The following is a 13892-nucleotide window of genomic DNA, read 5'->3' on the forward strand; positions in this document are numbered from 1 at the left end:
ATAGACCATATAGACATATTTACCATACCAGGATTAGGAAATTACTCAATTGAGTACTAAATGATAATGTAAAGAACTACATAACAGTTGCTTTGATTGCAGGATTTATTTACAAAGACTGAAAACAAAGTGACTTTGTAAAAGTATTCAGTATATACACATCAAGCACTATCACTACATCTGAACTCAGGCAGAGTTGTGTCTAAATAATGGTAGAACTGGAGTTGTGTTTCTACTTTACAATATCTACAGACTGAAACACCATCAACGCGATTAGTTGAAACATTATGACCACTCACAGGTGAACCCAATAACATTGATCATCTCCAAACAAGGGCACGTGTCAAGGTCTGGGTAGATTGGATGGTAAGCGAACAATCAGTTCTCGTAGTCAACGTGTTGGATGCAGGAGAAATGGGCAAGAGTAAAGACCTGAGCGACTTTGACAAGGGCCGCATTGTTATGGCTAGACACCTGGGTCAGAGCATCTCTGAAATGGCAAGGCTTGTGGGGTGCTCCCGGTCAGCAGTGATGAGTACCTACCGGCAGTGGTCCAAGGAGGGACAAACCACAAACTGGTGACGGTGTTGGGCGCCCATTGATGCGCAAGGGCAACAAAGGCTATCCCGCCTGGTCCAAACCGACAGAAGGTCTACTGTGGCAGGAGTCACAGAAAATTTTATTGATGGTTATGGGAGGATTGTTTCACAACACAGTGCATCGCACCCTGCTGCGTATGGGGCTGTGTAGCTGCAGACCGGTCAGAGTGCCCATGATGACCCCTGTCCACCGCTGAAAGCGTCTACAATGGGCACGTGAGCGTCGGAACTGGACCTTGGAGCAGTGGAAGAAGGTTGCCTGGTTCGATGAGTCCCATTTTCTTTTAGATCACGTGGATGGCTGTGCACGTGTGCGCTGTTTACCTGAAGAACTGATGGCACCAGGATGCACTGTGGGAAGACGACAAACCGGTGGTGGGAGTTTGATGCTCTGGGCAATGTTCTGCTGGGAAACCCTGGGTCTGGCCATTCATGTGGACGTTGATTTGACATGTGCCATCTACCTAAACATCGTTGCAGACCAGGTACACCTTCATGGCGATGGTATTCCCTGATGGCAGTGGCCTCTTTCAGCAGAATAATGCGCCCTGCCACACTGCACACATTGTTCGGAAATGGTTTGAGGAACATGGTGACGTGTTCAAGGTGTTGCCCTGGCCTCCAAATTCTCCAGATCTCAATCCGATTGAGCATCTGTGGGATGTGCTGGACCAACAAGTCCGATCCACAGCGGCTCCACCTCGCAACTTACAGGACTTGAAGGATCTGCTGCTAATGTTTTGGTGCCAGATACCACAGGACACCTTCAGGGGTCATGTAGAATTCATGCCTCGGTGGGTTGGCGCTGTTGTGGCGGCACACGGAGGATATTGGGCAGGTGGTCATAATGTTTTGGCTCATCGGTGTATGTGTGTACAAATGTTACACACTGTGCTTGCTTATTCAGCATTTTTCATACTGTATTCTTCAAAAGTGCACCAGATCGCTATGAATGGGCAATCCTATTGCTTTTCAAACAGAATATAATATTACTCATGTTTACAGCACATTTGATCATATCCATTAAAACGAAGGCAATCCTTTTGACGGAGCAGTTCACCATTTTCAACTGTACTTTGTTCCCACAAGACTTCTGGGCAAGTCATCAGAGTCTATAGAGGACATTCTGATACAGGGACTTAATGAACTGAGTTTAAGTGACCAAATGTAAAGTGATTCCTTAGCCTGTTGACTCCAAGGGTTAATCCCTGACAATCAGCAGAGTCCCCAGTTGCATTTTTACTTCATTAAGGTGTACAGGGAGCCGATTCTCTCTTTCGTTCAGCATGGAATTTTTTCTTTTGTCTTTTCTGCAGCCTCCGCTTTTGAAGTGCCTTTGCATGTATTTACATTGTCCCTTTTAGAGGCATGCCGGAAGGCAACGGGTTATGAAGCACTTGAAAGGAATTGTGCACCGTGTGTTTTTTGGAGGCGTTTTGGGGGTGGTTGAACCTGACACTGGAACGCATGGTGCTGCTGTCATATGAGGGATGTTTCAAGGTTCAAAACAAGTAAAAAAAAAAACTCTTCTGAATCCATATCATTCTGCCTGGAAAGCAAAACAAAACACAGAAGCAACATGTTACTGTGAAGAGTACGCTCGTCAAAATCAAAGAGAGAAGGTGCACTCCACAAGGTGAAAAGATGTCTCTGCTTCAGTTAGACAATTCTCTAAAATGTCCTCACAGTAGACTGGAACTAAGGAAATGGCACTTTTAGAGACCAACCAGTTTATATGAGCAAGCTTAGAATGCCAAATAACAGGTGGTCCAGGAACATTCAGGACAGACAGGAAAAAGTTATGTATTGTTATGTCTGACTCAGGCATAGACTTTCATTTGAATATGACATGAGAATGATACTGAAACCTTGAATACCAGTCCATTGTGAGAAGATTCACTTATGTGATACACAGTAATGAACCTTTAAACTTGCATGTTAACACCAACTACAAATTAAACACTGGAGGTGTTTTTAAGTAGATCATAACTTGGAATATCTTCAAAAGTAAATAAACTTCAAGATTCCTATGTAAACCAGGCGCCAATAGCACTTGTCCCCTGATTTAAGACCAGTTGCAGAGAATGCATTACATTAAGCCATTAGAAGAGGAAGATTAAACTCAATGAAATAACACCAACATCTCTACAACCAAGGTATGGTAGTAGAAACAACGTAGTAATTTCTTTATTAATTTCTTAAAAGTGCCATGTTGGTTAGACTGAATGCCCCCCTTTATCTGCAATCTGTTTCTTCTTCCTCAATATGTAGACCAATATCCCAATTCCTGCAATTACCTTGCTATCAAGAAAACTGCGGCTGTGGAAGCACCTCCTCCAGGCTGCTACTCCCCTGATGGCCCAGGCCCTCTGCAGTCTGGTCAGCTTTGACCTCCATGGCCTCTGGGCTGGGGGAGTCCTCTCTTCCGAACACCCCCTCCTGGATGGACTCAGCAGTGCTATCCGACTGTGGCACCTCAGCGTCCTCCAGGGGGCGTTCGGTCCAGTCAAGGCTCACTATGCTGGCAGAGTTTGGCACAAGCGGCCAGGCCTCAGTGGTGTCTGTGGCAGATGGGTCTGAGAAAGGCCCCAGATACACAGGGCCAATTCCATCTGCAGGGCTTGAGAGACTGGGGGAAAGCAGAGAAATTGGAAATGTACCAGAGCATGCTAGCTCTTCATCTAAGGCAAAGGTTAGCTGAACTGGCATTTTCCTCTAACAACAGTGTATGCATACCCCTTACAAATCTTGCCCAGATGAGAAGGGATTTAAGATCTGTGGCTCCACCTTCAAGATGTTGCTATAAACATTTTTTGTTTGACTTGAAATGTTTCCAGCCTGAAAAGTGCAAGTTTGGTTTGGAAATTGCTTTTACTAATTTAATTTCTCAGTCTCTGTGATGGTTACAGTGCTTAGGTGCAAATATCAGAGTTTAGAATTAAACCTGTAAAACGTGAAATGAGATATACCAGAATTTTTGGAAAAAGTACGTAAATTAGGGATGTAAATGACACATTCCTGACTGTTGATTAGTTGATAGATGAGAACACTGATTATCCATTAATCATTGTTAATGGAGGATGAAATATGTTCACAGTAACTAGTCTTTTGTTGTTTATTTTTTTCAACCTTTTGATAGGATTTTCCTGGTAAAAAATGCACCGATCACCTGAATCAACAGGTTGCGAGATAAAATTACAGTAACAACAATAACAGAAAAAAAAGACCAATGAAGTGTGCTTGATGCATATATGTATATGTCCATACATGACATTAAGCATTTTCACATATTAAGATGGCCTTAACCAACCATGACTAAAGATTCGTCTTTCAGGGGAATATAAAATCAAGGAGACATTTAAAAAGTTAGTTTCACCACATATTTTAGTACATTTTACTTTCCAAGGGTTTAACAATGGCGAAGAGCACCATATTTAAAAAAAAATTAAATGGATCCAAGTCCTGGGATGAAAACGTCTGGATGTTATAAATTGGCCAATCTGACTTAATTGACTACCCGCAACACAGTGGTGTACAGCTCCAAAAGGCGAAGAGAGTAAAGTGAAAGGAGGCTCTGAGGCCCACACACTTGCGCTGCTTTGATAGGACCTCTTACCCTTCAGCCAGGCTGCCCTGAGAGTGGAACGGACAGGCATCACAGCTTCGCTCCAGGCTGCAGGTCTCCTCACAGCACAGAGAGGGGATCAGGGGGACCGGACCTGAGGATCGCACAGTCAGTGCCGTTACAGAGGGAAGCTAACACTGATCGGCAAAAAAAAAAAAAAACAACGCGGTAGTCATCTAACGTTCATATGCAAATAAGCCTAAAATTGCTTTCAGGTTTGCTCTAAAATGCAAAGTACGGGGGGAGGGGAACAAACAGGGAATGAGTTCTACTGGAAGAACTGAGGACAAACCACATCAGTGGCCCTTACATAGCTGATTTTGGAATGCATACCTGCCGGAGGATTCACCTGACCCAGGACCTGCTGTTTAGTGAAAACCTTTGAGGCTCTGGCAGAAGGAATGTGTTGCTGTTGTCACCCGAAGGCATTGTGGTCTGTTGCAGTGGCATGGGGGGCGGGGGTTGATTCACTTAACCCCGCTACACCAAGCCTCAGCAAGCATTACAGCAGCCGAGACACTGCGAGTCTGCACCAATGGGATCTCTGACTCAGTGGCTGGCATGACCTAGGCAAGCTTGTTGGGTGGCTAAGTGCCAGAGCCGAACTAGAACCAGAACTTACCGCATGTGTGCCTCAGGCCCCGGTGGCAGCGGCAGCAAGACTGGCGGGGGAACTCCTGGAACTGCCGCCGGTCGAAGCACGAGAGCTCCGCCCCATTGCATGTGCTGTCCTGGGACCTCACTGAGGCTGCAAAGAGGAAACCATAGCAACTGTCTGGAAAATTTTTACGTGAAATTATTGTAGATCATCAAATCAAATCTGATGTGGCATGTTTATATCATTACTACTTGTTGCTGGAACAATAGGAACTAGTGTTATTCTATGGAAGATGCCTTTTCAATTTTTTTTGTAATTAAAAGCTTCCATACAATGTACAATACAGGACGAGAATAGAGAGAGACAGATGTGATTATGGAGAGGGAAAGTGGGACTGAATGAAGGAATGACATAACATGTGAACAATCAATTATTCCTTTTCAAGCAAATCAGTAACCAGCCCATTATCATTATCGAGGAAGTACGATTCCCCTCACAGTCTTAGAAACTACTCCAATGCAGTATTCTATATCTATATATGGAACCCCCTTAGGCTCCAGTCTTGGCTTCCTGGGTCTGGGAGGGATAACAGGCTGTACCAGTGGGCTTCTTCTCCAGGAGCTGCCTCTTGCAGTAGATTACACACAGGATGATCAGGGCCAGCAGAACAGAAGCCAGTGCGCTGCAGATGACCGCGGCCAGCGCCATGTCCCGAGGGCTGGTCACAGTGGCAGGCACCGGCACAAGGTTGATTCGGCCCCCGCCTGAGGAAACACAATGGGATTAAATCAGTGACAGGGAGGTGGACAGACAACAGGGGAAATTATTATTTCTACTGTACATACAACTATCTCGTACAAGTTACCAATGAGAAATGCTGCTTTGGGTTATAAGGAGGATTGTTGAGGGGTGTACAGAGATTGGTTGTTGAGGCTGGAAAATTGTGTTTGTGTTTTGTTTTGCAATTACTTAAAATTTTTTGAATACTAATCTATAAAAGAAACTTTTAACCACAAAAGGAAAAAGCATCAAATGGTGGTAGCCTCATATGCAAAAGTAAAGCAGATATATATGCATCTGCACATACAGGGTATACATATGATCATATCTAATGATCATAATCCTTCTGAAGAAAACCATAATTACAATTCAGCTGTCAAAATACACAGCGAGTTAAGTCTGGAAACATGCATGCATTGCATGGTAATCAGACAGCTTTCCACCAGAGTTTTACAGCGACGTGATGAGCAAGGTAAACAATGATGTGCAATGTTGTCTGATAACCTCCAGCTAGATTCAGGCGTCACCCTTCGTCTGACGGGGGGGTGCTAGACCTGGCACACTACTTCATACTCATCGGCTGCCAAGTGTTCCCACAGACAGGTCAGAGCTCAAACTGCAGCATGCAGGTCTGCTCATTCACTTATCGCATAAGTTGACTGCCCAGTTTTCTGCATCCAAACCTCCTGGACCATATGGTTACACTCATTTTCCCCACAGTGGTCAATAACAGTTATCTATCAGGTCTCCTACAAGTGTACAAGTAAATATCTCCATCTATGATAGTTTTCCAGTACCATTATTTACAATAATCAAGTTAGGAAAAATGTTCCACTGAAGGATTGCAGCTCCAGAGACCACTTGAGCATACTCATCTCCCCAGTAAATATTTTCATAAGAAGAATTAAATATCAAATTTCCACCAAAAACAAAAATGGAAAGGGGAGAACCAACCCATTCATTTTGGTTCTGCTTGTGGCCATTTACATACTATAATCAATTTGAGATACAGCATGATGCCAGTTTCCATAGATTTTTTTTACATTTGTTGGGAATGTCAGCCCTGACATTTATTCACCAGTTTCAAAGCATTATCCCAGAAAATACAGTATGTGTCTGGATTTGACAACTTCAGCGAAAATTCAGCATAAACTTTAGTGTGCAAGTGGAAGTAGGACTTACAGTGAGGTTCATAGGGAGGAGGTGGGTCTCCACACGGTATGCACTCCATGTCTTGGAACCCGCTCAGCTTTGTTTTCCTATAAAACCTGCAAAATAACACTGTTGGTGTTTCTTTGGTGTTAAATTTTTTATTACAACCTATTGTTTAAAAAGTAGATAAAGTAAAAAAACAACTCAAATTATATTTTTGGTGAGGAACCTCTAGGATAGATAATAAAACACTTGAAAATCATAATATTCAGCACTTAATCATATCTTTCTTTGGTCTGTTCAGCATGTTCATTTGGAAATCAGAAATCTAAGATGGATAAAACCATAAACAACCAGCCCTCAGGAATGCTTTAGTTGCCCCTTTGCCTTCATACTAATGGCTTAAAACAGCACGGAGAATTCCCACAAAAATCAGATACGCAAAGATCCTCATAAGAAGTTCCTTTACTTACTAATTAAGGGGCTTATGGATCAATTTAGAAGCAATAACTGCACCCATTATAAACCCCATTTAAAACTAGCTCACCCCTGTTTCTGCTGTAAGAGCAGCTGTGTGAAAGACAGAGAGAGCTGTGCGCTGCATGTGCGAGAGAGCCCCCTCACCCTGGCAGGCAGGCCCCGCACACGGCATTGCCAGTGGTCGAGCAGTTGGCCTTCTGGAAGCGGTTAACATGGGCGCAGTCCAGGCACGGTTTGCATTTCTGCATGCCCCTGTCCTCTTTGAAGCGGCCGAGTCTACAGGGCACACACCGGGCATCTTCCCCATAGCCAAAGCCACATTCCTGGGGGGGGGGAGCAGGAGGAGGGAGGGGGGATTAGCGAAAACACATCCATGGTGGAGAGCACATGTATGAGCACCAAAAGAGGAGATGAGGGAAAAACAAGCAGCCCTCCTGGCACGCGGACCTCCTCAAATCAAAACACTGACGTTTTTGAGAATCCACCTCCCACGACCCATAGTCTCCCTTACTCTTGACAATTGACATGTAGCCCCTTGCTGCAGTCAGGAGAATTCCTACCATTTGAATGATAAAAGACCCTCGGGACACCTACTGTTATATTATTACACATTTATGGCTGGGCTATTGTCCCACTCGTCTCTCCAAACCGACCCTGTGAAAGTGCAGGAGTTTGGCAAAGCAAAAAAAAGGCTTGAGACCAGGCCTCAGTTTTCAGAGGGACGCTGGAGCTAAGGCACAGATTCGCGCTTGAAAGGCCGGATAACCCTCCTCTCTCTAAGCCTGCTCCTCAAAAGCACAGCATGCTATTCAAAAGCAGATGCAACATGCAGGGAGCATGCCTGACAATAACATTTCCGGCAGCTCTGTTGTCTCTCCCCCTCTTCTCTCGAGCACTACCAGCTTGATTAGCAAACACTACAATCACTCTTGTTGCTGGCCACCTTTTGATTTATTACAACCCTTAGCATGGAGCAGTGTTTAAGTGGATATTAAGATGCTTTTTAATGTCTGCTTATTAGCTGGGAGTAATAAGTGGTGTAAGTCTGTGTTTTACTTGGATGCCAAGCCCATGAGCTTGTTGTAACTTCCACTCTGCAATGTTTGGTCAACGATAAGAAATCCTGGGGTGGGGGGTTATGCTGGACACTTTTCAGAATTCTCCGTGCACTGAGAGAAGCTTATCTTTTCATTCATTCAAGGCCCTTCAGACAACAATCCGCTGGAACACATATTGCACATTCCATTAGTTCCACAGTGCCTTGGATCAGCAAGGGAGACCTTTTCAGCCTCAGCACAGATGGTCCAAGATAAAAGATCCCCTCTTCAATTCTGACTTGGTCTGTGGATTCTGGATATCACTGGCTTGCACATTAACCACTATATTTGCATTTTCATTCAGTGCGGCTAACTTTAACATAGAGAGTTTCTTTTTCTAGCTTTAGAAAAGCAATAAGGTAGTTTAAGCGGCCCATTCATAATCCAGGTGGACATCATGTCACCTTGAATGTAACCGAACCCTTTGGAATGACATATTTCAAGTCACTGTATCCCACAGCTGCCACTTCCAATGTCAAATACAGTGCCATTATCACTGTATACTCCTAAGGCAGGGAAACAGATTATTCACATACATCATTCACTTGACAACTAGCTTCAAATGTCCTACTTTCCATTCCTGTTTCCCACTTCGTGCAGCGACGCTGGAGCACCGGAAAGGCAGACAGAACCAACTTAGCAGAGCAGCGCAGTTCCAGACACTGGCTGCACGACTGACTTTATTGCAGGAGAAAGTAGAGGAATCCAGAGCTTTAAACTGTCGTGTGAGAACGTTTGGATCGCATGCCAGATCCGCATAAGAGGGGCAGGAGCCAAGGGGTGGGAGTGGCGGGAGAGGGGGGCGAATGAAGGACAGTCCCGCAGCTGTCGTCGTCCGTACGCCGCACGAAACAGCTGTCTCCCATTGACCGAGGAGGTTGGCAGCAGGGCAGGGCACGGACTGTGGAATTATGGGAGGCACACAACAACAGAAAGGAAACACAGGAGCCTTGGCGGGGCTTCGCTGGAAGACCATTTTTGCCTCCAAGGAGGATAATCAACAGCAGTGCAAGGGCAACGTTAAAATTCGGGAGGGGATCAAGTCCTGGGTCAATCTGCTTGAGCTCTTGGCCTGCGATCGAAGGCCATTTTAAAGCGGTCAGGATAAAGAGTTCTACTTCCAGACCAAGCAGCTGGAGTAAGGATTAAGCCTGAGCGGGGAGCTGGCACTGACACCACGTCCATGTGGCACTGCATGATCTAAACTAGGCTGACACGTATGCAGACCAGGACATAAAAGAAAATACATTACACAGTAATGAACTGTATGGGCTACCTGAACAAGCATGTTTTCGCTAGGGTTTAAATGGCAGAAGTCTCTCATTACCATGTTAAAATGATACTCTTAAAAATTTTCACTCTATTTGATCATGCCGTAGGATTATTCACTGCTTCATCAAAGATGACTCCTTGTTGACTTGTTACAGAGAGAAAAGGGTGATGTACTCAGCAATAATGCAGGTCAAGCACAACTGAACCAAGCACAAAAAAAACTTCAAAAGCAGGAAATAAACTTTAAACTTTGTTAAGCTTCATTAAACTTTATAACCATGTGAAAACTGTATTGCATCACAAATTAACTGGGTACACAGACAAAACAAAAGAATCAAATTCATTTTTTTTTAATAAGAACTAGTGAGAATGCCAATGCAAACAGCAGAGCAGATGAGAAAGCTTAAGCATGTTCAGGCGTAAAGATATTTTAGAGATTAGGTAGGAATCATATGAGTGCCTAGGGGAGACGAGTCATCTGATCCAGTAATGAACAAGCCCAGAAAACAATATGTGCTTAACTCAGTGTGCCATCTTACATTTCTCACAGATACCCCTGCCAGGTCAAAGTTTTGGCTCCTGTGCTTTAGAAATGTTATCTTCTTACATTCCCCCTGCCTTTCTAAGCCATGCCACTCGCTTGCAACTGGCTTCATTTAATTTAAACTTTTTTTTTTTTTTAATTTTAATGCAGGAATTCTCTGCAAGGAAAAAACACGAGGAAACTAAGAAACCTACAATTACGGTCAAATATTGTGAGGCGAACAAAGCCAAGACTGTGACAGATGATTTATATTTTAAGCGATCCATGAACTCAAATTTAACATGGGGGAACCAAATTCCTTCATGCAGTATTCTTCATTCTTTTGTGGTGAGCTGCCAGAAAACAATTATAGTGTAACCCCAATCTAAGGATCTAAGTGAGGGTATGTTTTTATTAGTTTTTACAGAGATATCCCGTCCCACTCTTAGGTTTCAGAAAAGCACATAATTTCCGCATCATGCATGTCAGGTCTGTGGAGATAAAACTTTAATCGTGCAGTGTCTCTGACTCTTGTTCGGCATGTGAGAGTTGAGGGATGCTGGTACAATGGATGGGGGAAGGGGGGCGTTGTGGAAAAGTACACTAAGACCTGTACAGGTCTCAGAATCGAGGGCCGCCCTCTCTGTAGCCACGGAGGTCCAGTAGCTTCCACCCCCTCCTCCCCCTTACTTTTTCCCTGCTGACTGCTCCTTGGCATCTTATTTGCCCTCTGATGAGTGAGGCAGCCAATTATTAACCAGCACTGCAGGGGAGGCCCCGTGTTCATTACGTCTGGCCGTTAACATTTGGCAAGAACGCTTCAAGCCCACGGAGCCAAGCAGCCAGTGTAATTGTATGACTGCCAACCTGAAAGCTAAACCTAATAGGTCAGCTTGTTATTTATTGGTACTATTTATTGTATTTTTCTATTTTGAGTGCATCTATACTGTTCAGACGTTAAATTGTGAAGCCAGTGTCTGAATCTTTAGCTGGGCGAATGATGTTTAAACTGAGCACTGCAATCTATTTCAAGGCTTTTATTTTGCATGAATAAAGTACCTAAAAATGATTCATTCAGAACAAAAAGTTTGAAAGTTCATAAAATTTAGTCAATTAAAGTCCAAAGCCCTTATTGCTCAGGTTATTTTCCCTATGAAACAATGGATGTACTGTATTCCATTGCAGGGATCTGAAAGAGACCCAACATTACCTGCATTAGTGTTCAATCTGATAATAAAATGAGTTTATCATAATTTATGCTTGCACACACCTTGAATAGAAACTTTACAAATTAAGATTGTGGATGCAGTTTGAAGTAGAGGGTCATTAGATGCATTGAAACTTCAGAGTGTAGCAAAAGCAAGCAAACCTCTGACAGCTCTTGTCCGGCACCACACTGCTGGCAGGGTACGCAGTTCCCTGACTTATCCTTAAACTCCTGTTCTCTACATTCTCTCGGATCCTCTGCTATTCCGAGAACCTGAAAAAAAAACAATGTAATTCACATCTCTCAGTGAAGCTATCCAGTGGTGTCCCCAGTTTCCAACAGGATTTGTCAGTGTTTGAGAAATGACCGTTGAAAATAATGTCCATATGTCCATATAGTGGATAGTGGATATGTGCATATGGTGATAATGGAGGAGTAAGCAGAGAAGTGGATCAGACCTTCACTGTCAATGCAACTCAAATGAATATACATCAGAAAACATTGATCCGCCTGTAGCCCAACTCACTATCCCTGCATCCTGCACACTGTACTACCATCTTGCCACCCATATGATTTCACTCCACCATTAACACCAGTGTAACATTGCTTGAATGGGTCAGATCAGGTGGGACTGATAGACCTGGAATGTACACCAGGTGAGCTGCACATTCTTTAAAGAAATGAACTTTTCTGTCATTGTGAGTGACACTTACCAGAAAGGAGCCCATCATAAGCGCTGTTAGCAAGCTCAGCCTATTCTGCCCCAGGATCCACTCCATTTTGGCTATATAGGGGGCCCAGCACTCAAAGGACTCTGTGAATGTAAGGAGAATTTACAGCTGAACTTTGTCAGCAAGTCAGCCAAAATATGACCCTGTATGCAGCACTAAACATTTAAAGACCAACATACATAATATTTATATTTGGCATTTCATTAAATCATTTAAATATGATTGAGTTTAGAGTCATAACACCACTTTACTTTTGCCCTTAGTTGCAAATGTGTGGTGCATTTCAATTACTTTAAAATTAGTCATATAAAGATAAAGCATGTTGCTTGAGGCTAGGAAACGACACATCAACAACACTAACAACGTGGTATGCTTTGTAATATGAATCAAAAGATTATACACAAAATTGAGCCAACAATCCAAAAGCACCATATAATGTACGAGTGACAGCTGCTATTTGCCCCAGCTGCCCAAGATGCATCTGGCCATTCTCTGTTCAAACTCACAAAAGCAAACTCATTTTCCCATGAACAATCCATTCACAGTTTATGTGTATAGAGTAGGAGTATATCTACAACGTTGTTATTATCTTTGCTTGATCCGACACTTTTCTGCACAAATATACTGTCATCGCCAAAGATGGAATTATTCGTATTGGGTTACTCAACATCAATCCCTGAACAACAATATCGTTCAACGGCAGACGAACATTTTTAATAAATCTTCATAGTCAACACTTGCGAGTTCGAATTACACCAGCACTACACCGCCACAGTATACATATCGACGACTTGAAGCAAACTGTTTATTCATATAAATCGCCATTTTGACTTACAAACAAATATCTACAATATGAACGCGAGGGTGGGATTTGTTACATTTCAATGCACAGATAATTTGCCAAACATTATAATGCAAATAATGCCTGAAAATGTCAGTGTTTCAGACGTCCAAATTCAGCAATTCATTCGCATTCACACTGACTGGATAAATATGACAACTTATCTTACTTTGTACACCGGGTTAAAATATTTCCTTTATATTTAATTCGTTCATCGTGTGAATTTACTTTAAAGTACAGGCAGAACCATCATAAGAAAAGATTCTTACCAGAAAAGAAATAGGACGTTGCTGGACGTCACGGAACGTTTGGAGTATGTACACTTTCGTACTTTCACTCAGCGTTTTGCTCCAGTAACTGCTGCTTCGGATTCAAAATCATGGTCACTTTCTGATGTGCTCCCCAGCGCAGCTCCAGACGGACCAGTAAATCTCGCACAAATCTGCGCGTAGATCAAAGGCAGGGGATGGCTGCACTGACAAGCTTGTAACCTGATCTGTGATCAATGTAGCACTTCAAAGGTTAACGAAGAGCTGGCAGCGACCGACACTTAAAGCAGATATATTCCGATCACGCTACGTAAGCCTTTACTTGCAGTTGCAGACTCATGCAAAATAGATGGATAAAATAAAGTGCAAGTATCCGAAGCAAAAACAAAAGACGAAATGCCTTATTTCTCCCTCCCGTTTTCGCACCACCACCCCCCGTGTGATCTCATGTCTGTTGTTGGCTTGATCACAGCTCGCTGTTTGGTGCTAGTTCGTGGTTTGAAACCGTGCCCACCTCCGAGGGTTCTCTTTCATCTCAATGAGCTGCAGATGCCTTGACGTCATCTCTTTACTCTGGGATTGGTTGGATTGACTGGCTGTAGCCTTTAGGGGGCACTTGTGCCAGAAAGTAAACCTGTGAATGTAGGCAATAAAATGTCTGGGTGGCTCAGCGAACAGCATTATCCAACATATTAATTGAAAATATTTTAAAAGTAGA

General features: G+C 43.3%; 1 protein-coding gene across 1 annotated transcript; it reads right to left on the reverse strand.

The window, feature by feature from the left end:
• Positions 1 to 1597: 1597 nt before the first annotated feature.
• LOC118775285 (tumor necrosis factor receptor superfamily member 19-like) lies at positions 1598 to 13651 on the reverse strand. The gene is made up of 10 exons (XM_036525120.1): positions 13175 to 13651; positions 12047 to 12147; positions 11496 to 11606; positions 7379 to 7557; positions 6785 to 6870; positions 5422 to 5586; positions 4847 to 4972; positions 4216 to 4318; positions 2897 to 3228; positions 1598 to 2148 (listed from the first exon to the last, which is right to left on the reverse strand). The coding sequence occupies exons 2-9, from the start codon at positions 12110 to 12112 to the stop codon at positions 2904 to 2906; spliced, it is 1161 nt and encodes a 386-aa protein (XP_036381013.1). The 5' UTR covers positions 12113 to 12147; positions 13175 to 13651; the 3' UTR covers positions 1598 to 2148; positions 2897 to 2903.
• Positions 13652 to 13892: the final 241 nt, after the last annotated feature.

This window comes from Megalops cyprinoides, chromosome 3, assembly GCF_013368585.1.
Source record: "Megalops cyprinoides isolate fMegCyp1 chromosome 3, fMegCyp1.pri, whole genome shotgun sequence".
NCBI classification, from domain to species: domain Eukaryota; kingdom Metazoa; phylum Chordata; class Actinopteri; order Elopiformes; family Megalopidae; genus Megalops; species Megalops cyprinoides.